General features: G+C 39.1%; 1 protein-coding gene and 1 pseudogene across 3 annotated transcripts in view; one reads left to right on the top strand and one right to left on the bottom strand.

The window, feature by feature from the left end:
• Positions 1–24,521, bottom strand: part of EGF (epidermal growth factor) — a 102,186-nt gene that overhangs the window by 52,517 nt on the left and 25,148 nt on the right. For both annotated transcript variants that reach the window (XM_082462766.1, XM_082462765.1), the window contains exons 2-8: positions 21,683–21,882; positions 19,470–19,651; positions 18,828–19,055; positions 17,360–17,562; positions 3,872–3,997; positions 2,694–2,816; positions 258–380 (exon numbers count right to left, since the gene is read on the bottom strand). In XM_082462766.1, the coding sequence (XP_082318892.1) occupies positions 258–380; positions 2,694–2,816; positions 3,872–3,997; positions 17,360–17,562; positions 18,828–19,055; positions 19,470–19,651; positions 21,683–21,882 (1,185 nt within the window). The remainder of the gene's footprint in view (positions 1–257; positions 381–2,693; positions 2,817–3,871; positions 3,998–17,359; positions 17,563–18,827; positions 19,056–19,469; positions 19,652–21,682; positions 21,883–24,521) is intronic.
• LOC309661467 lies at positions 391–2,687 on the top strand (annotated as a pseudogene). Its single transcript has 3 exons — positions 391–1,188; positions 1,313–1,592; positions 1,659–2,687. The product of its transcript is annotated as an uncharacterized misc_RNA (transcript).

Raw genomic sequence — 24,521 nt, 5'->3', positions numbered from 1 at the left:
TCCAAAACAACGCTGCTAGTAACTGGTAATGCTATCTCAGGGCTGTCTAGCTTCAAAGCTCTTGCTCATAACCACTACACTATGCTATCTAAAAACAAAAACCAAAAATCTTATTTAAATCCATATGTTAATCCATTATGTAAATATCTTTCAATGTGTAATGTTGGAAAATCTATTCTCCTTTGTCAGTAGATGGATTTTTAGGTGTCAGTTAGAAAATGAATGTTTTCAAACAAACGATAGGTAAATAAACTTACCACTACAGGTTTTCCCATCTGTCTCAAGCACTGAGCCTTCAGGACAGAAACATATGGGACCGTCTGATGTCAGAACACAATCATGACTGCATTCAGACACATTGCTTGGGCAGGAAATTAACTCTAATTAATGAAAAATAAGGTCAAGATTAGTGTTAAATCAGATTTATGGAAATTTGGTAAATTCAGTTGCTAACAAAAAAAATGATATCCTGAAAAGAATAAGTTAAATAATGATTGAACATTTATGAATTGCTGTGGTAATGGAGATATAAAAATAAAGAAAAAGTTTCAAATCTAAAACAAATTAAAGAAGGACTTCTAATTTTGGAAAATGACTCTAGTTTCCTCAAAGTTATCCTAAATATAAGTAAACAAAGAGAAAAAAATTCATCATTTATACTGCCTTAACTGTAAGAATTGTATCTTGAAGTCACCAAATAGTTAATGAGAGAACATTCTTTTTATAAAGGTATTACAATTAATGATTAAAAAGAAATATTAGAACTAGATATGATCATTCAAATCCCCTGATGAAATAATGAATCTAGGAAATGAATGTTAATGGCCACTACAACCATTCCTTGAAAGAAGACTGGGCTCTTTCTTGCTCCCAGCAGTCTTGGCAGCTGCTCTTGGTTGGGGGCAGTCCCACCCTAAGGCAGAAAAATGGTGGCCGAAAAGAAGACGAAAAAGTTGCTGGGCCTGATCAACTCTACGCTCCAACTCATTATAGAAAGTGGAAAGTAAGTGCTGCAGGTACAAGCAGATTCTGGAAATGTTCAGACAAGGCAAAGAGAAACTGGTCATCCTCACCAACAAACGCCCAGCCTTGTGGAAATCTGAAATAGAGTACTACACCATGTTGGCCCAAACTGGTGGCCACCACTACAGTGGCAATAATATTGAATTGGGCACAGCATGTGGAAAATACTAGAGTATGTATGTCACTGGCAAAGCCCACTGGGGTCCTTGGGAAAAATAAGATGGAATCTAGGTGATAAGATAAGGTCTAACCTCTTCTTTGGGCTTAGTCTCGTTTCAGTTGCATGTAGGGGGCCGTGTGCAGAGGCCTTGCGCCTAACACATGGGATCAGAGTTCCCAGCGCAGAACTGCTGCACCTGATACTGCAGCTCGGTGGGCCGTATGCAGAAGCACTGTGCTCGACTCCTCGATTCAACACGGCAGCGACAGCCGTGGGCAGAGACCCTGCGCCCAGCACTGCGACCTGAAGCCTGAGCAGCACGCTTGTGTGTGCCCAGTGGGAACCCCGCCCCCTCCCAGCTGTGGAGAATCCTATAAAGCAGCCCTGCCCCCGGCCTGTCGGGGAGCGGGTACTATGGAGGGGAGCTCGCATCTCTCCAATCTCTGGTCCAGTAATAAAGCTTTCCTTTGCTTCTGAACCAAACTCGGTCTCGTCCTATTGGCACTAGCGATGCCGGGCAGGAGGACCCTTGTGAGAACTGACTGGAAAGGGTCAGTAACATGCACACTAGCTATTATTGACCCAGGTGATTCTGACAGCATTAGAAGAATGCCAGAATGGACTGGTGAAAAGTAAATCATGCATATTTTTTCTTCAGTAAAACTGTCCAGAGTTTGTTTTTTAAAAAAAGAAGAAGAAAGACCATTGGGGAACTTTAGAACGGATGACAGAGGGAGAAACAACCAGATGTTATGTGTCTCCTGATGGAAGTATAAGCATACCAATGAAGTATTATTGTCAAAATTTCAAAGCCTAATCTGATCAAGCCTGCAGATCTAACTACAAGTTTGAGAAGGACAGGGACATCTTAGAAGTGTGTTCAGTAAAATCCAGAGTGTGAGAAACTCTGCAGGAAAAAAACAGTTTCTTCAGCAAATACTTGCAAGGGGAAAAAAAGAGGAGAGGGAATCTGTAGGATAAGAAAGAGAGGTATCAGCTAATATCAGTATAACACACAGAGCTTGTTTGGATACCTAGTCAAACAAATCAACTGTTGAAAAATTTTTAAGATAATTTGAAAACTGACTAGATACTTGATGTTATTAGGGAATTATTGTTAATTTTTTTAGTTGTGATAATGGTATTGTGGTTATACCTGAAAACTGACTGGGCATTAGATATTAGGGAATTCGAGCTAGTTTTTTAGATGTAATAGTGTATCATGATTATGTTTTTTACATGCTTACCTTTCAGAGATATATAATGAACTATAATAAAATATGGATAAATAAACAGTAAAATATATAAATACATGCTTGTTGGAGGTTTTGATTTAACAGGTCTGGGATAGAGTCTGGTCATTCACATTTTAAAAAACAAACCAAAATAAAACTCCAAGGTACTCCTGATGCATACTGTTGATCAAGGACCACCAACCCAGATCATAGCCACCTTAGCAACATCAGTGAAAATGGAGGAAATAATGCAATAAATACTTGTTGTGACTTACGGTGACACCGTTTCCCATCAGGTAGCAGAACAAATCCTACAGGGCATGTGCAATAATAGGATCCAGGGATGTTTTCACACCCAAGAGTACAGCCATGATTCCAAAAGGCACACTCGTTGACATCTACACCATAACAACAGTAAAACAGTCAGATGGTTATTTTTGAAAATAAATTGTAGTTATCACTAATAAGTCAGCAAAAAGTAGGGTATCTCACACCTCTATCTGCTGTAACTGACCATGGCAAGACTGTTTTTGCTACTCTAACAAAGAGAGAAAGAAATTAGTTCAATTATCATGAAAGCCATGGTTTAAACTGTCACAGTTTATACTTTCAAATACAGATTTTCATATTAAAATTACTCATGGGATAAAGTAGTACTATTTCCCCTGAAAAGATATAGCCATTTAAGGCAAGGACCCTAGAAATTTCTTGACAAGGGCAGGATATCCCCTGCTTTGCTCTTCAGCTTTCTCGATGCTGACAGGAGCCCTTCACCTGAATGTGGGAACATCCCCTAGCAGCTTTACTCTGGCTGAAACCCAGCCTTCCAGATCACTGTTCTATGCTATGGCTCTCGCCCACTAGTCCCACGTAAGCAGGAGACTGCACTTAACAGGCAGATGCCAGGTTGACCTGAAGTCTCACCCCAACTAATTCCACTGATTGTACGTTGCAGCCATTGGATTCTTTTCATCGGTAACTCACTGGACGTCCCAGGAGAAAGGACATGGCATTTCTCCTTGGGTTAATTACATCGGGCCTGGAGTCTCACAATAGGATGAGCCCCAGATAACCAGCCAAGGTGCCGTTTCTCAAGATTCCTACCAAACAGTTATGTGATGAGATGTGGGAGTCACATACCCTTTGAGGATCTCATGAGAGCTACGGAACTACTCCCCTAAAAAACTTGACAATACTGACATTTTGCACACCGTCAAACCCACAGAGCTCCGTAGAGTCCACTCAGAGAATCCCTGCCTTATATCAATCCCTGAGTAGCCTCTGAAAGTATCTGATCTGGGAACACAAGATATAAAGGAGACCTGAAAGTGTTACAAGGGCTTTAAAATTGGGGAAAAAATAAAATTGCTTTTCTGGGGGAAAAAAAGGAGGAAACTTGAAATTGGTTTCACATGGAGGTTCTGGTGGGCTGTGCTTGCTCACCACACATTACCTTCACAGTTCTTTCCATCTTGGCTTAAAGCGTATCCCTCTGCACACATGCACACACGGGACTTAGGCTCTTGCCCACACGTGCTGCTTCTGCAGTTACCTTTCCTCAGTTTGCAGAGTTTCTGATCTAAAAGAGAAGGCGGTTAATTTGGAGTGGAGGTGTGTTTTCACAGGGGCAATGCATGATCCCCTCATGGCTCCTAAGAACTCTAATCTTCCCGTGACATCAGCAGGGGTGTTGTCTCACGGAGGGGGCACTGCTCTAGGGTCGAACATTAGCCCAGATTACTCAGCATTCTGAAGCCCATTTATTTCCCTAGTTGTATCTCTCCTACAGTAGCTCTCGGGACAGGACATACTAATTACGTGGAGATGTCATTCCTTGGGTTACGAACACTAAGCACAACTTAATAGCTTTTTCTTTTTGACCTGCTTTTATCAAAAGTATTTATTTATTTAAAAAATAAATAAGGCAATAAACAGAAATGCTGAAAATGAAATATCTGTTTAAGAAGCAAAAAAGGCTGCAAAACGAAGAACATCTCTTCTTAAGTATGATATTTATAGGTCAGATCTATATATTTATCTGTTTTTAGGATCATTATGTAAAGAACAACTTCTTTCCGACAGTATATACCACTGCCATATGTCTTATCCCCAAGTTTCTGAGTTTATTGCTGCCAGCATTCCATGTTTGACAAAACAGCCCAGGGCGAGTAGTAAAATCTGCTCAGTAAGGTAGGTGCTTGGATTAAATTAGCCAAATACATTGAACAACAAATGGCCAACTTGGTACCTTTGGTTTTCAATGCCAGAGTCAAGGGCTAAACTAGTAACACATATATCCCTGTTCGAATTTTGTTCCTTCTCATTTTTTTGCCAATTTTAATAATGACTTTGTGAAATGCTCTGGGAAATACAGAGGTAAGCTTGAATTTGAGGGCAGCTCTCAAGGTGCATGTAGTTATGGAGGCCAGAGCTCTGGCAATAGGTGACGGCAGGGGAAGAGGACTGGGGTCAGGCACCAGGAGACCTGGCATAGCTGAGATCAGTGAGAGCCTGTGAGTAAGGGGAGGAGCCCACTAAAATCACAGCCTTGCTGTGAAAGACACAAGAAACAAGCCAGCGAGAGCCTGAGCACAGTAGTGCAAGAGGCTGAGACGGTCCTCCATGTAGGTTTGTTTCTCTGGTCTCTGTCTACTTAGAAAGGCGGCTCCTCACGCTGACTCTACCCCTTTCCTTCTACTTCAAGTTACTAAACACTTTTCTTGACCAACAAAGCATCGCACATTAGAAACATATTCTTGCCCCCTTGAAAATGTTTCTAATGTACTTTGAGACCAGCTGGGGGGCATGTCACCCTCTAGAGATTCTGATTTGATACATCAAGGGAAAGGAATCTGGAATGATTCTGACGCTGGAGTCTTTACACCACACTTTGAGAAACACTGGCCTAAAGTACTAATGGAATATCCCACTTTCACCTCAGTTATGTACGCCTCCTTTTAGCTAATCTATGTTATTTCTTTAGTTATTTTAAACTTGTTTATTCAGATCTCTTGATAGAATTACATGCACAATTATTTAATACTGTTGCAATATTGTCAACTAAGTCAGTTAAGATTTACACTGCATAGTTTTTATATAATTAAAAAAAATTTTTTTTTATTTATTTATTTTTGGCTGCATTTGGTCTTCGTTGCTGCGCCCGGGCTTTCTCTAGTTGGGGCGAGCGGGGGCTACTCTTCCCTGCGGCGCGCGGGCCCCTCACTGCGGCGGCCCCTCCCGTTGCGGAGCACGGGTTCTAGGGGCACAGACTTCAGTAGTTGTGGCTCGCGAGCTCTAGAGCGCAGGCTCAGTAGTTGTGGCTCACGGGCCTAGCTGCTCCGTGGCATGTGGGATCTTCCCGGACCAGGGAACGAACCCATATCCCCTGCATTGGCAGGAAGATTCCTATCCACCCTGCGACCAGGGAAGCCCTACACTGAATAGTTTTTGGATATTGATTCCAAAAATTTTGTTTCTTGTCCACGGTTTTTATGCCAATTACGCATGTTTAGTAACATTGTTTTTCATGTTCCTACACGCTTCACATATCAAAATTTTAATTAAGAAAATTAAAACCAAAATGACCCCAATTTTTAAAGTAAATGACTAAAGTCAGAAACTCACAAATATACTGGAGACAAAATGTACCTAATTCAAATTTCTAAAAAAGAGCATGTGATTGTTTTAACTGTATTTTTTATAACATTTACAAATGAACAACAACAAAAATCCAGAAAGGCCTGATTAATAGCACCTTTTAATAGCCTTTCAATAGCACCAAAGTGCTACTACTTTCTTGAGGTAACCAAAAATTGAGAGATTATGCTTCCTGTAAATATCCCCTATAAAAATCTTTCCAAACCCAGTATGATAGACAACCACTGCATTAAGAATTGGGAAAACTGAGTTCTGTCTTCGTCCTGCCTTTTACATAAAATCACTTTATCCCTTTGACTTCAGTTTCCATGAAATAAAAGTGTCGAAGTAGATATTCTCTGAGATCCCTCACTTAAAAAAAAATTATGGTTCTATACAGAATCAAATGTTTGTTGTAAATTCCTCTAAATTTATACCTCTAAAGATTCTCAAACCTTAATACTTGCTTTTGATATGTTAATGGAGATTCAAACTGACTTACAGAGAAAACAATTAGTGTCTAGGGTACAGGAAATTGCTCTGTTCTTCATCTAGATCCAATGTTATTTATCCTTTTTTTTTTGTACTTTTCTACTATCTCTTCCTGTTCTTCTGTGTGTTCTTATTATAATCATCAACATCATCACAATTATGTAAATATATGTATATATCTTTTTCATTAATCAGTAAGCTTCTGAGGATAAAACATGTATCCTATTCACATTTATAGTCCCAATAGCACCTAACCTGGTGCCCTTTACAACACAGGGGTGCAACAAACATCTGGAACACATGCACAAAAACCTGTGATCATGAAACCTGCAACTTAACTCCTTTATCTGGTTTCTCCTTGAATTTCCAGTCAACCTCAGAGTTAGAACTCAAATAGATGGTCAGTGTTCTTTCCACTATACCATACTGATGATGGTTTTAATGATACTTATTAACAATATACATTACTATTCAATGATGAACATAGGCAGGAAAGCAATCACTATTCGTCTCTGAATGGCTGTGCTGATGATGTGACCCGAATTCAGACACTAAACACTTAAAAGGTCATTTCAGGAAGAGGCAAAACATAGAGGATTGAGGGCTGTATTTTGTTTAATCTCCTTAATCTTCTGCTGTTCTTTAGCTTCAAATTAGGCTGAAGCTAGCACTCAGAATGCTGCTGCTGACCTCAGGTAACACCCCTCCCAGAGCCCAGCAGCGGAGCCTAATTACCTTTGAGATCAAATTAAAGCTCCTTAATCATGGAGTTTAATGTCCACCACCAACTGCGCCTTCAATAACTGCCCGACTCACAAGCTCTCATGAGCTTTGCTACAGCCAAGCAAACTATAGATTTTACCCTGGCGCACTTCTGAAACAACACACGTGGGATTCCCGAACCTGCTTCTTTCCACTGATCACACCTTTCTCTCTACCTCAAATTGAGTGTCAGACTCACCTCATCAACAAAGCCTTTCCAGTCTCTTCCATTTGAACCCATTCACTTGAATCATTCTTTTAAGTAAATATTTAGCACCCCCAATAGTTAAAAATTTGAATAACATTTTATAAAGTATTTACATTATCACATGTAATTTTTATAACAAGCCCTTGAGCTATGCAGAGCAATTATTGTCTTCCATTTTACAGATTAGGAAATAGTATTTTAAGGATCACATATAAGTAATAAGGGGTAGGAGTGGGACTCAAGCTCAAGTCTTCAATGACAGACCTCATCTCTTCAATGTATATAATATGTTTGTATGTGTATATGTATATACATATACTTACGTATATATATATATATATATATAATATAATTATGGGCTTTTATAGAATATATATATTTATATTATTAATATTATATATTAATATATACCATTATATACTGATACATAATAAAGTTAATATATTAACATATTAATATGTTATGCTATATATTTTATGTATAATAAAATATATAAATTATATATATTTTTTTCTATAAATGTCTATGATTTTTGTTTTATTTACTTATTGTCTTTTTCATTAGTGAGTTCCCTGAATAAATGACTCCCTCACCTTCCCCAAAAAACTTCCCAAACTGTATAATATAGAAGTTTATTCTTCTTTGTTAATAGAAAATAAGAAGGAAGAAACAAGAATGGTTATTCTGTGCTATTGGAATTCCTAATTATAGTTAAAAAAAAAAAAAAAAAAAAAATCACTTAGCCAGAACTTAGCTACTTGGTATCCTTATCCATCTAAACCTAAGAATCAGAAAGTAAAGAAATTGGGACTTCCCTGGTGGTCCAGTGGTTAAGACTTCTCCTTCCAATGCAGGGGGTGTGGGTTTGATCCTGGTCAGGGAGCTAAGATCCCACATGCATCAGTGGCCAAAAAACCAACACATAAAACAGAAGCAATATTGTAACAAATTCAATAAAGATTTTTAACAATGGACCACTTAAAAAAATCTTAAAAACAAAAAGAAAGTAAACAAATCAACAGCCTCTGACCAGTTAAAAAATAAATGCCTTTTACTCTCAGATGCACCCCTCAGGCCCACTCAGTCTTTCCTTATTTCAGACCTATTTCTGAGGAGCTTGGCCAGTCCACAGCATGAAGATGCAAACACAAGGTGTGGAGGTCTCCGCTCCCATTGCTACCACCCCCATCCGCAGTGTATTCCCCACTAGCAGGAGTGGCTACATGATTCCGATGTTCTCTCTTGCTGAGCCCAGACACGGCCTCAGCCCGGCATTCTAGACCACCAAGGGTTAGTTACTGGTCATCTTTCCCACAACTAGAAGGCTTATCTCAGGCTTATCTCCTGGAGAAAGACGGCATAATCTGAGTGTGAAAATGATAATAACTGCAATGAATAAAAACATTTCAAATATTTTTTACATCCTTGAATTTATAAAGATGCTTTTTTTAAAAGAAGGTCACCTCTGGAGGATACACTAACCCTTTATTCTGAAAACAGATAAATTAAGGGAAAGATTAAATCAAGCATTTAATTTACCTTTCCTATAAAAGATGCTCCTCAGGGAAATCATAGAGCTGATGTGGAAAAGTTATTCAACTAATAAGCAGTGATAGAATTAGAATGTCATTACTTCAAACCTCTAATGAAAAAATGCCTCTAAGCAATGACAATTAATAGCTTGTAAAGCCATTACACAAAAGGCTGATAGGAAACGCTATAATGGACAGACCAGGCTGGCAACACCTGAACCACTGATGGATCTTGAACATCACAAAAAGAATGGAGACCCAGCCCTCTGGCGTGGTCACTAGGAAGCATGAGGTACTACCTGCAGTACCACCTATAAAGTACTCTTGCACAAAATCTGAATCTGATAAGGCGTCTAGGCTAAAACTACCAGTGTCTAGGAAAAACAGAATCATGTTAAATGACACCACGGGGATAGAATCTGAAAAATCCAGAATGTGGGAAATTCTAAGGGACAAATGATCTGGGTTCCTCAACAAATGAATGGCAGGAAAAAGTCTCAGAAAATAAAGAGGCCACAGCCAGGCATATGGAAACCAGCAGGAAGCAAGAGACAACAGCAAGAAAGATAGAAAACTGATAAAGAGCCATTCCAAGTATTTAAAAGGCACTTCACATGGCAGCCATTTGGTGTCAGGGCAAACCTGCATTAAAAACGCAGCTTTGCCTCAAATCAGTCCTATTCTTGCCCCAATGATGTGCATCTTTGTAAATGTGACCCTCATCATTAAGAAAATGTCAATATCTATAAATATGTTAGGAAGTACAGAAATCCATAATTTGCTAAGATTTCTGTAATAAATAACAGAGCTTTGGGTGTTTGAACTGATAATTTAAACTATATGAAAACAGAATATAAGTGTAGATGAGGATATGGAGAAATTGGAATCCTTGTGCACTGTTGGTGTAAATGTAAAATAGTACAGCCGCTGTGGAAAACAGTATAATGGGCCTTCAAAAAATTAAAAGTAAAATTACCGTATGATCCAACAATTCACTTCTGAGTATACGTTCAAAAGAATTAAAAGCAGCATCTCAAAAAGATATTTGCAGACCCATGTTTGTAGCAGGACTATTCCCAATAGCTAAAACATGGAAGCAACCCAAGTGTTTATCAAAGGATAAACAGATAAGCAAAATGTGATATACACATGCAGTGGGATATTATTCAGCCTTAAAAAGAAAAGAAATTCTGACACATGCTACAAAACAGATGTATCTTGAGGACATTTTGCTGAGTGAAATAAACCAGTCACAAAAAGAGGAATATTGTATGATTACACTTATATGAGGTCCTTAGAGTAGTAGTCAAAATCACAGAGACAGAAAGGAGAACGGTGGTTGCCAGGGGCTGAGGAGAGGCAGAAATGGGGAGTTCTCATTTAATGGGTGTAGAGTTTCAGTTTTACAAGATGATAAGATTTATGGAGATTAATGGTGGTGATGGTTGCACAAAAACTGTGAATGTACTTAATGCCACCTAACTGTACACTTAAAAATGGCTAAGATGATATATTTTATGTTATATGTACTTTACCACAATATTTACATTTTAAGAAAAAATTATGTGAAAAAAAGATTCATATATCTAGGATGATTCTTTTCTAGAGGTATCCAAAAAACCAAGGTTTTACAGTAGAAACCCCAGCAATGACATAATCAAAATGAATTAGAGTCCCACCTGGGCAGTTTTAGCTACACTAGTCACTTCCATAAGCAGGTACATTTCTAGGTGGAGACAGTTCTCCTTCAGGAACTCTCAGAATTAAAGAAATTCAGCAACATTTTTCTGCATGAAATGAATGCAAAGTATTTTAAACAGTATTGATGACAGATGTGCTTCATTTTCCAAAGAAGACGCTTTTGAAATTCTCTTATGAGCTTAAAACTAGAATCTACATTTTAAAGAATCACAGAAGAAAGCAAAATTGTTTGCACCTTTTACAAAAGAACATCTGTGAGCAGTAAAACTATAGTTGCAAATTCTCCAAATGTTGAGCTTGAAATAATGCCATTAACACTGTATACAAAGAAGTTCCCACACTGGCTCTGAGATTCCTATACAGTCTGCCCTTTGTATCCATGAGTTCCACATCTGCATATTCAACCAACCGTGGATCAAAAATATTCTTTAAAAAAATTCCAAAAGTTTCAAAAAACAAAATTTGAATTTGCCTTGTGCCAGAGACTGTTTACATAGTATTTACATTGTGTTTACAACTATTTACATAGTATTTATATTGTGTTAGGTATGATAAGTAATCTAGAGATGATTTAAAGTACAAGGAAGGACGTTAGGTAATATGCAAATACTACACTATTTTATAAGGGACTAGTGCATCCTCGGATTTTGGTATTGGCCAGAGTCCGAACAAATCCCCATGGGTACTGAGGGACAGCTCTAACAGTATAGGTGTCAGGGCAGCCAGGAGAACACTGCTGCCTAATAAATTTAATCATGACAACAGAAATGTGAGATCAAGTCTGTGTCTCTTTTCAGAGCGCCAGAGAAGGAGTGTGTGTGTGTGTGTGTGTGTGTGTGTGTGTGTGTGCTTGTGTGTGTGTGAGTGAGAGAGAGAGAGACAGAGAGAGAGAGATTGATTTTCTGAGTTCCTGAAGTGGAAAAAATTTTTAAAAGAGAAAAAAAATAAGGTTTGGGCCCCATAATCTGTGCAAACTGAAGCATTTAACCACCAGCAGGCCATGGATAGACAAGAATATGCCAAATGACAGGTTATCCCAAAACAATTAAGGCAAACCTAAGATAGGAAACTATAGACAATAGTGAGACGGTAGCTGGGGAGGCAGCATGGTGTCAGTCTGCCTGGGTTCAAATCTCAGGTCCACCCCAGTGTGACCTTGAACAAGCAATTGTGACATCTCTGAACCTCAGCTTTGTAATCTATAAAATGGTACTAATAATCACACTTAATTTGTAGGGTTGTTGTAGAGATTAAACAAGATAATGTAGAAGCCCAGAGCAGATCATTCTGCACCCAGTCAACGGTCATGACTATTATTTCTAAGAGCAATACAACCTGTGCCATTTTTCTATTTCCTACACAGCAGCCCATGTGACTACCAAATCTATTATTTCTAGCCCAGACCTTTTTCCTGAAACCTAGACCACTTAATGAAAAGAAAGAAGAAAAAGACTGAAGCATAAAAGAGTCTAAAAGACTCTGAAAAAGACTCTCACTAGAGTTAAGCTGCAAAGATCTGCTGCAGAGAAAACTGATTTAAAACACTGGGATTTATTCATAACTATACAAAAGGGAGCAGGCTTGCTGAAGACTGTCTGACCAAGGGCAAGGGGCTTACAACATGGAAGAAAGGCAACACGTATTCAGATATTCAATATCTTTAGAACTTGTTCCTCGTGGTATTATTTAGCAGGGAGAGGGTACCAAAGGGTGTTTTTCTCAGTCTTTTTTCTTTCCAACTGTGGTTTATTAAATGTCCTCTAGGCACTGGGAGTACAATGGAGAGTTGTATTCTGTGTGCTCATAGGACAAAGGAAGTTGAGGAAGACAGACGATTACGGCAAAACATGATAAGTGCCCTGTGACAGGGGAAATCTGCTATTTTCTGCAAATAGCTACTGAGGCTCTGAGTGAGGAGGTCAGGGAAAGTGTTCCTGAAAGAAGTGATATTGGAGCTGTTTCTCAGAGGATGACGAGTAAGCCACTGCCGAGAATTAGAAAGAGTGCTTCCCAGAGAGTTCCCTGGCGGCCTTGTGGTTAGGATTCAGGGCTTTCACCGCCATGGCCCAGGTTCAATCCCTGGTCGGGGAACTGAGAGCCGCAAGCCATGTAGCCAAAAAAAAAAAAAAAAGTATTCCAGAACATGCTGAAAGGCTGGAGGAGAGAGCAAGCGTGCCTCCCTGGAGGAAGTCAAATCTTTGAGGATGGCTGCAGCCCAGACTTTAATGCAGAAAATGGTGAGAGTGGAAGCGGAGAAATGAACGGGGTACCCCGTGAACCGGTTAGATAAAAAGACTGGGTTTTATTACTGGCAACTGAGAGCTGACAACTGATTTTAACCCAGGAACGACATGATTGGGTTCTTCGTTTTGAAGGGTTATACTCCCTGCAGCATGGAAAAGGGAGGTGGGGGACATGAATTAAGTGGAGGCCAGGGATAGAGGGCTCTGAGAGGGGCCCAAGTGGTTAGATGGTAGGTAGTGGAATTGTCAGGAGCTGGAGATTGATTTCATGGCGTTGGAGTGAGAAAGAGGGAGGAAAGGGCAACTCCTAGATTTCTGCCTGTCGAGGTGGAGGTAAAATGCTACTCACCAAAGTAGGGACACTGGAGGGAGAGGAGCTGGGGAGAAGGGAGGGGAAAGTGAGTGGGTCCGTTATTTCCTTTGTTCCTGAAGCACTTGCAAGAAATCCAAGTAGAAATGCTCAGAAGGCAGATAAACACGTGGGCCTTGAGAAGGAAACTTGTGCCGAGCCTGAATGTGCACATCCAATGTGGCCCCAGCAGGACCCTGATCCTGGAGGAAGCAGACAGCAAGAGGAGGCACCAGAGTGACTACTCTCAGGAAATAGGTCAGAATCATCAGAAAACCAGCCTGATGCTGAAACTGTGGCTCTACTACCTCGACTTGGGCGCATCAATCTGCTGCATCGAACTCCTCTATAACCAGCCAATCCTAATGGACAAGCTGTGGACCATTGTGGAGCTCTGTGGCTTTGCCTTTGTAAGCCCCACCCTTGCCCTTGGTCTTCATCAGGGCTGCTTCCTTTTGTCTATTATGAATAAATCCCCAATGTTTGAAATCACTTTTTTCTGCAGCTTAGCTCTCACTATGCCTCAGGCTCCCCCTCCCCCTCTTCATTTGTCTATATCTCAAGAAAGAGGTCTGGACTAAAAATAATATATTCAGGAGTCAAACAGGCTACTGCACAGGAAATAAAATAGAAAAATGCCACAGGTTATACAGCCCTTAGAGATTAACAGTGCACATAACCGTCTGAGTGGTTCTGAGAAATCACTTGAGAAAAAAACAACCTGCTTAACTTTATTTAACGCAGTCTGTCTAAATCATCTGACCCTAAAATGTTTCTTCCTTCCAAATAACCCTTACAGAACTAGCATTTGGAGAACATTTTGATAAATGATAGTTTAGGCATTTTTCATGAGGTAAGTTTGTTGGTCCTCTTATTTGTATAAATACATATATTTTATAACAAAAATAATATCAACCAAGTTACATGATTTTTCTCAGCTATCTCCTCACTGAAGTAGTCTCACTACTAAATGCCTTGCAAACCAAGGTACTACTACTATTCACTCTGCCAGAAGAGCTACAATTGTAAGCCTATTCTTCAGCAGGAATTAACCAGCCTCCAGAGAAGTACATCTTTAAATGTGAAGGCTATCAGGTACTTTGAGAACCTGATGGAAGTTAGGTACCATCTCCCTGGAGGGACAATTGCATATCTTCCTCTAACATATACAATCAAGGGCTTCACAACCCTACATCTCAGGTGAAGAATTTCTGCTGTACATGGCACTAAAACAATTTAAACCTATTTGATGATAGCCAAAGCAACAGTACTCTTGAAATCAAAAGTCCTTTGCACTTGGACCTCATATGAAGCCCATCCTTTGATCAATAACTAAAGCCAGTATCTCCAGTGCCAACTGCCTTCTAGATTCCAGGTTTGCCTGTAGCTCTGCAGCTGGCACCGTCTTTCCAATCAAATTCTAATATTTGCCACATTGTTTTATAGTGCATTATTGTAGATTTTCTCCTGAAATTCCTGCTTTCAATATCCTGTTTGAACTCCCCATCAAAGAGGCCAAGTAATAGTGAAGGACTCTGAAGAGCTTACCTGTTTATGGTAGAAAGAACACTAAAGTGACAGACAGGAATTTTTTCCAGAATCCATCATTTACAAGGCGTGTAATCCTGGAAAAGTCACTCTATTTCTCTAGGCTTCATATTTTTCAATTACGAAATGAGTACAATAATTGAGGACCTTTCTGTCTCACAATGTTGCTGTGACAAACCAATATGATAATGCCCAAGAAAATACTTTGGAAATTACAAGGTTACATATAAATGTAAGATATAGTGATGATGATGATAATGATATCCCTAACTACTATGAATAATTATTTATTCATAGAATTATAGTTGTTGGTTCTAATTTTATTGTGAGTCATCACCACTTGGACAATAAGTTGTATCTGAGCTTGAGTCGAAATTTCCCATGTAAGGTAACTGGCAGTCTATCAGATCCACTGCCTTTATGTGTGGAATATGGTCACCATCTATTTTATAGTCTTGCTACTTGGTTGTTGTTCTTTAATGTTGTGCTCAAGCCACAGGTGAATTGTTTACCACAACTCTTGCTTTTTAAATTCAAATAAGTGAATTAAAAAAAAAACTTGCCTGAACAAATGCTTCATCTCTAGGAATTTGTCCTTGCAGTTTCTCATTTCTTGCATTGAAAATATAGTCATTACACAAGTTAAATTATAGTTTCTATCTAAGTTTTTTAAAGAAATAGATTAAAAGCATTTGGACTATTAGTTACGTGCCTGAGGATATAAGAAACAACAATGTCAATTCCCCCTAGATTCTAACCTCCCTTTGACAGTCTCACGCCTGTTCTCTGTTCAGTCCCTCCAGCTCTCTTCAGGAGCTATGTCGAGGGCAGGTACAGACCCATTTATACACTAATTGTGGGAGGGAATCTTAGTCCCTACCATGTCCCACATTATTACCAAATCCTAGTGGCTTCCAACAGGTAGAAAGAAGAGAAAACAAACAATTCCATCTTTATTTTGGAAACTCACAAGGCTAGTTGCAGATGAAATTAAATATATTTTAAAACCCTCTTGAAATAAAATTTTTACATAAAGGCAGATGTTAGTGTAACATAATTTATGTGGTATATAAGCCATATCAAGACAGCCTACCTAAAAAAAGGATTATATGTGAAGGAATTTGTATGACTGTTAGTATAACTGACGTCATCTTGGGCCCTTACAGTTTCTCCTGTCCTTCCACTGACCCTACCCAGGACCGTGCTGTGCAGTGAATCACTTCTCTGTCATCAAGGGCTTTGTAGGTAATAATCATAAGGACCAGGTAGCCTCTATACTCTTTTAGTCCCCAAACAATGATGAAAACCTTCCCTGACATATTCCTGGCACCCATGAGTCTAGTGACCCATTCATAAACGCTGTTTCCAAGCACGGACCCCCATACCCCAGGTTCACTATAAAATTGTCCCAGTGGCCCCTCGGCAGTGCAGAGTACAGCTGTGAATGCTTCCAGATCATTGTCTGCCCCATTCCAATCCCACCCTGTACATTACTCTATAATAAATCAATCCACTGATTATACGGAGCTGCCTGCCTCATTTTTCGGTCTTAAGATGCTTCCTCAGTTCAGTGGGCACTTTTCGTTCCCTTCGTCCTTCAACAGAATTCAGAGAAGTCTACATTTGAAAGTAGAAATTTGGGACTACGACTAGATTCAGTTAATCCATTCATTTTACTAATTCTTTATAAATAAACAAATAACCACTGAATATAGGGTGGTTTACGCCAATCTGTCCATCCATCCATCTGTCCGATATGGTCCCTGCATGCATGGCATTTATAATCAAGTGGGAGAGAAAATCAAAAAGAAAGCCAAGTGGTATGTAATCCCACGTTTGATGAGTTCAGTGAATATCTATCGAGAGAAAGATAGGAGGTGAAGGGGCCTACTTTGCTCGGAGGACCAGAGAAGGCCTACCTGAGGACATGACAGTTAAGCTCAGAACTGAAGAGAAGTCTAGGCAGAGAGAAGAGTGACTGCAAAAACCCGAAGATATGAAGGAGCTTGGCATGTCTGAAGAACTACAGGAAGACTTGTGCTAGAGTCCAGTGAGGGGAGGAGGAAAGGATGCTGGATCAGATTGGTCAAATATTGATAGGCCTGGTTAAATGTTAAATTTCGATCTAAATGCAAAGGAAAGCTTTTGAAATATTTTAAGCAGGGGGGGTTAACAGATCAGATTTACTATTTAAAGGCCAGAGGAGAAAACAGAAAGATTAATTAAGTAGCTGCTACAATAGGCCAGAGAAGATATGCTGGCTGTTTGGACTGTGGTGGTGGCAGCTGGGGGGGCGGGGAGTGGACATTTGAGATGTATTTAGGAGGTAGAATGCAAAGGATTCGGCGGTACATTGGAAATTGAGGGTGAGGCAGTGGGAGAAATCAAGGATGACTCCTAGGTATCTGTCGTGAGAAAGTAGGCAGGTGGGGGCTATGCCAGACCCTGTTTGAGGTCAAAGATGCCTCACCAGGTGCCCAAGGATCACTCTCTGCCTTGGGCTGTACGAGTGGATGCACTCCTTTAATTCCACCAGGTGGGACAAGTGAAGGACTGAGGTTAATTTTAACCATATTCTTCCCAGTGTGCTTGTTAGCTATCCAAATTGTCTTCTTTTTCCATGTTGAATAGAAAATACGATCACCAAAAAGGGACATCGCAAAAAAATTGTGCCTAAAAACAACAGGAAAAACACATAAAGAATGGCAGAACATTTCTTCTGGGCTTATTAAAGTTTCACTTCATTTCAATTTATTGTCTGAATTTTAATCACCTAGGTTTTCAATTGTTTCTCATTTAGGGTTAGAAACAGATGTTAAGTTTAAATTTTTCTCTATGTAGCCACAATCTTAATTAATAGGATACGATTTTTAGCTCCAGATCCATTGTCTCATTCTTTGGCCTCTCAGCACATAAGTGTGGTGAAAATAAAATAGGGAAGAAAACAGGAACAGGATAAGAGTGGACTTCAGGTTGTGTCAATTTTGCACACCTAATTGCTGCCTCTTGCCACAAGCTAGAGTCAGTTGCTGGCAAGATAGCAAATCAAATGAAAGACAGATGCTTCACAAAACATATGACATAGTAATTCCAAAAAGAATAACTATAACCAGCATGTGAAAATTTATTATATGCCAAATACTCTGTTAATTATTTTTATCTGTGTTTCTTTACTTAATCTTCACAATAATCCCAAGAAATAGGTCCTATTATTATCCCCACTGTATGGCTCTCAGCATAACTGATGCCATCTTGGGCCCGTACAATTCCTCCTATCCTTCCGCTGACCCTACCCAGGACTGTACTGTGCAGTAAATAACTTCTCTGTTGTCAAGGGCTTTGTAAATAATAGATATTGTTTAATAATCATTAGGATCGGGTGGCCTCTATGCTCTCTTAGTCCCCATAAAATGATGAAGACCTTCACTGTCGTATTTCCAGCACCCACAAGACTTAGGAATAAATCTTGACCGAGGAATGCACTTCCTGTTTCCAAGCACATATCCCCATACCCTAGGTTAACTGTAAAACTGTCTCAGTGGCCCCTTGGGAGTGTGGAGTGCAGCTACAAATGCTCTGGATCGCTGCCCACCCAATCCCACCCTCTGAGAAAGTTACCCTATAATATACTGATCCATTGCTTATATAGAGCTGCCTGCCTTGCTCTTCAGTCTCAAAATACCATTTCAGTTCAGTGGGCACTTTTTCTTCCCTCCCTACTCCAACACCCACATTAAAGGAAACAAGATGAGAGAAGTCGTGTAACCTGCCCAAGTCACTCACCTAATAAATAGTAAATCTGGGACTTGAGCTCAAGTTTTTGGACTCCAAAATCTGTACTAAACCACTACACCAGTTTAGCTGACAAAAGTAAAATTCATTTATCCCACAAACTTCAAATGGCAATTGTGTTATTATATACCAAAAGCAAAACTTACTGTGTGCGATGTTTGCTAAAATGGACGGAACCTCCATCGTAATCACAGGAACAAATACGAGAATTGCTTCTTTCTCTATGGTACTGAATCCAAAAGAGCCGTTTATCAAGCACATCCAATGACACAGCTGTTATTTTCTCTGATGTCTCTAACAGAAGCTTCACTTCCACACCACCGAGATCTGCTCTGTGAAGGCTGCCCGCCACCTCTGAAGACCAAAACATAAACCTGAGGGCAAACACATCACGTAGACACATAATTGAATGTAAGGTCACTGAAATGGCTGACTTCTCTCAGTTTTTCAGTAATCACCGGATGTCTGCACAGGACGAGTTTGACTATTTTGAATGAAAATTCAACTCAACAAATATTTATTGCCCTGTTATGGCAATTCCGTGTGATTTCAAGTTAGAAGGAGAATTACGCTTCTCTAGCAGGAAACCATGGTAGTCAAGAGTGCTACTGGTAGAGCAAGCCTGCCTTAGTTCAAACCCAGGCAAACGCCCTATTGAAAATGGTGTTTGTGCATTGTAAAAGAGAGTCTTGGTCTCAATCAGGAGGTCTCTTTAAGTCAAAATGTTATGATTCCATGAATTTCAGATTTTGAAATATATTTCAATGTCCAAAACCAGCAGAATTTACCTTTCTACTGGATCAACTGCTATATTTGCAGGATATTTTAAGGCGCTTAAGAGAACACGGGAATTGTTTCCTTTCATATCTGTTACTGTAATGATTCCTTCCTGTTGATTTGACCAAATAAGTTCTTCATTGATCCAATTTATTGCCATTCCTGAAACATTTTTCTCTATCTCGCATATTTTCTGTAAAATCAAATTTTAAAATTGTTATTAATATTTCCCCATTAACAACAAAATTGTTTTTATTGTTATGTATCAAAGTTTATTCTTTTAAGTTCTTGTCATTTTTGTGCATTCCCAAAATTTAAATGATAAACTAGTCATAGATGCAGCAATATTCATCCTCCCATATGAATATTTCTGGGCATAGTATTTATATCACAGCTTTGAGATGAAAATTTATTCTATATTTATTGAAATTAGGCAATCAGCCATAAAGTATTAATAATTTCAACTATAGTAACAGTGGAATTTCCATGCTACCTTAAGGTTAGTTTATTCAATTCCATTTGCTAACGGAATTTTCCAGGTTCTCACCTGAACCCAATTCCAAGCTTTGCTAAATTCTGGCAAGATTCCCTTGGAGTTTGTGCATAGGGGCATGAAGTAGATTAATTTCTTCTGGCCCCTCTTCCTCCATTTATAAAGGGACCTTCCAGGTCCCTCCCTTTCTAAAAGTCCTCATTGCCTTCAGGCTCTGTCCCCAGGATCTGAATAGCAGGGCTTTTCTTTATGCTCTCTCGCGATAAAAACAACTTAACCAAACCTCAGTTATCTCCTAGTTCCAGCATGTGCAGGTAAACCGGTCCTCTAGGTGCGTGGAGGGTGAGAGATTGGAGGAAGCCCCGATTTGTACCATGGCAGATTTCTGTGGTGGAAATATTCCCACAATCACTGATTTTCAGCTACCAATGTGAAATCAGCAAACACAGAGTTGGGCAGAAATCAGTCTCAGAGTCTGTGCTATTCCTACATCCCATACAAAGTAATTTAGCCAATCCATTTAACTAATTGCTAAGATATTAGTTCACCCCGGTAAATTGTTTGCCTTTTCATGGTTGTCCTTTATAAACAATGTTTTAACCCGAAGCAGGGACTAATACTAGTGGATTTTAGGCTTCAGGCCAATCCTTTCTTAATGACTTGCCACAAATTCCACAACTATTTAATGCTTTTTCCTGTTCTCTGACAGGAAACCCTCCAAATTCTTAAACTCAAGATTTTGAAACCAGTCTACAGATGGCTGGAGAGTAATGAGTAGCCATCTTTGTTAAAAGTGAGATTAGTGAGTATTAGAGATGTGATAAAACAGATTAGTGCCTAATGGAAGGCTTTAAGAATAATTGGAGGGAGAAAGTTGTGTTTAAAAAAAAAAAAAAAACAAAAACCCCAAAAACAAACAGCAGGCACTTTGTGTTGGGAATAAATGCTTAAGGTTTCTCTGGCCACCTGCTCTCTGTAATCCATCTCCCAGGAGAGACCATTCCTGCTGGGACTCATTTAAGGGTTCTACTAATTAAGAAGGTAAAAGATCTTTTGTATGTGATTGAAGCAAAATATTTTATATCTATCACCTGCTTTATTATTTCTTTTCCAGAGTGCGAACACCTGGAGGATAAAAAGAAAAAAGATTTTCTTCCTAAATATTAGGTGCACAAACCCATGACAGAGATTTTACACAGATGAGACAGGGTTTCTCCGCCTCAGCGCAATTGACATGCGGGGCCTGGTATTCTTTGTTGTGGAGGACTGTCCTACATATTGTAGTATGACTAGCAGCAGCCCTGGCCTCTAGCACACCTTCTCTTCTCCCCAGTCCAGTTGTGACAATCAAAAATATTTCTTGACATTGCCAAATGTCCCCTGAGGGGCAAAATTGCCACCAGCTGAGAACCACTGGAGTAGAAAATAATCATGTAAATCATCTGTTTTAACCATAAAATGGTGATCTGGCTTAATAAACTTACATCTTTTCAAAATTACATTGAAATCCTCACTTTCTCCTGTTGGGGACTTCTGAATATCAATGCCGCATGCATGGGCTTGTTCAGTAACATGATACCACAGATGCAGATTAAATAAATACCTACATATGCCAGACGCGTATTTGCAATGTAATGTAATTTTCATTTATCTATATGTTATGAATTTGCTATATCATATTTGACAGCCTGTTCAAAAATCCCTCGAATGCCATGGGAAATGGTACTTTACCTCTTGGCTTGTCCCATTCAGAAAAACTCTTTGCAAAAGTTGTCTTTCTAGATCGACCCAATAGATTCTTTCTTCACTGTAATGAAAATCCATGATCGTGGATATGCCAGCATCTGCCACCAATTGCTCATGATTAGTTCCTTCTAAGTCAATCCTAAAGATCCTGTTTCCATGGGAGAAAATTAAGAAGGGTGCAGGACCTGCATAGGAAGAAAGAAACCAAACAGTATGTTTTCAATGATATTTTATCTGATTAAGACAAAATACTTCCCCATGACAAATAGCACAAGCAGAATTAATTTTTAAATTTTTTTGGTTGCGCCGCATGGTACGGCATGTAGGATCTTATTTCCCCAACCAGGTATCGAACCCTCACCTGCTGTTTTGGAAGTTTGGAGTCTTAACCACTGGACTGCCAGAGAAGTCCTCACAATTAATTTTTTAAATCCTGCTTTTATATTTAAAAAAAATACCATTGTTTAGATAATAAAGACTTCCTGTAGATGTTCACAATTAACTTTGTAAATCATTTTCTCCACAAATTGTAAGAAATGAACATTGCCAAATTATGAAAAAAGAAATATTTGAAGAGAAAGACACTTTCTAGCTTAATAATGTTATTTTTATGTTCAAAAAGAAACTACCTACTGTATTCTATTGTAAAGAGGGTCTGTATGAATGTCAAATTTCATGATGTAAATTGGAAATAAAATTTCAGATATTACTGTTTTGGAAATGGATCTCCCTCCTCTAGTCTTACCTTATGAACAGAGCATCCAGGTTACTGACAAAGAACAACATAGTGAAACCTAGAGGTCTTGAGCGGAATCAGGAAAAATTGAAATGCTATCCATGAAAGCTCTGAAATATTTTGTCCCTGTTAACATTGCCACATAAAATTTACGACTCCCAGTTAAATTTGAATTACATGTATATTGCATGGGACATCCTTTACCCTAAAAAATTATTCACTGTTTACCTGAAATTTAAAATTCAAGTAACTGAGTGCCCTAAACTTTTATTTGCCAAATCTGAGTGGTGGACCTCAGTGGATCTCTCGATTCCTACAAGGCCTTGCCCTGTATCCTAACCCTATGCCTGGGGTCCCGTCCTGTTCCAGGTGATGACCATCTACCCACTCAGACTCCCAAGTACTCAACACCTGCTTGGGTACCTGATACCTCTCTTTGGAAATCTCAGCAGAAATTATTGGCCGACTCCACATAGAGCTTGCCTCCAATGCTCCAAGACGATGTCAGGGGACCGTGTCATACTCTGCAGCCACGGTTAGCAAGGGTTAGTTTCCTTGGTCTTTCCTGACTGAGGATGAGGAGGCTTCTGCCATTCTGCCTTTAGATAACTATACCAGTTAACCACTGGGATGAGTGGGGGATTGGAGAAGAATTCTAACATATTCTCACTGCCCTGCTGGGCTGACTCCATTCTGTTTTAATATTAAACCTTAATAACTTAATGTGACATAATAAATGTGTTTACTGTTCTAAGGATTTCAAATGATGATGAATTAACATCCTCTTACTTGGGGATTATGTTCTAGAGTCAGAAACATTAGCTCCACTTTAGAGAATATATTGGAATAGAGATACAAGAGAAGGGAGAAGTGTAAGATCGTGAGAGTTTTGAAATAGGTGCCTTTATAAATGTCTAAAAGAATTGGCTCAAATCACTCTTCCCATATCTTTTCCACAGCACAAGACCCCTGGCAGAGATGTGTAGGACAGCCCATTCTCCATTGCCATTCTAGCTGTAGAATCAGAGGTATCACAGGAGAAATGGAAAGGGCATTAAACTGAGAGCCAGGAGGCCTGGTTTCCAGCCCCGGCTCACTAGTTTCTCTGGACATCTCACAGGACCTCCCCAGCCCATATCAGAGGACTACTGGGGAAAGAAAATGAAATTATAGATATGAAACTATTTCATTATTTGTGAAGCACTACACAAATATGATTTGCCATTACATATTCCCACAACCAAGGTCTCACTGCGTAGGGTTGTACCACTGTTCAGGTTTGAACCCGTGGACTAGAATGTCATTATAACTCATTTCTCTTATAGCAATGTATCACGGAGAAAAGGAAGGCATAGGAAAAGACACCCTAAATAGAGAGCTACTAATCTGTGGGCCACAGATTGCTGCAGGCCTGTGGATTTGTTGCCAGGAATCCTCCCTTTGAAATGTGTACCATGCATCCTGTGTAAACTGAATAGATGTGTCAATACATGTTATTAATTTCCTAATGCATTGATACATTGATGAGATCGATAAAACATTTGATTCATTCCAAAGTACTACTAAATAGGTTTCCAGGTAAAAAAAAAAGGAGAAAGGAAAAGCACTCTAAACATTTTAGATAGAACATAGCATAATGCTTTGTACATAGTAAGGACTCAAAATTTTTTCCTAAATCAATAAATTAATGAAGAAATAATTGTATTTTTTAATTTGTCTGGGCTTTTTACCAATATGAATGAAGACATAGACACTAGCAGGTCTATCAAATTAATAAAAGCAGAATCTATCCTATGGTAGTTATTTTACTAACAACAACAATAATAATAATAACAAACTTTCACATCCTGGTCTCATTTATCCTTAATATAACACCACGGGCTAGATAGGCCAGACATTACAGTCAATGAATCAAAGAGAAAAAATAAATCTGGAAAACACTTAGATCCATAAAACACAGACCATAGCATTAACTTCGATAGCTTTTCAAAGAACAAATATTTATGAAAATACTAAGTATGAATAATGAATAAATTTTATCTTCAGATTTTTCTCATTCACAGGTGAATCCTAGCATCCAGTGTTTTA

The sequence above is a fragment of the Balaenoptera physalus genome (assembly GCF_965194825.1).
Source record: "Balaenoptera physalus genome assembly, chromosome: 5".
In the NCBI taxonomy this organism is placed as follows: Eukaryota; Metazoa; Chordata; class Mammalia; order Artiodactyla; family Balaenopteridae; genus Balaenoptera; species Balaenoptera physalus.
Note: the sequence above shows the minus strand (reverse complement) of the source record. Positions and strands in the feature narration are given on the sequence as shown.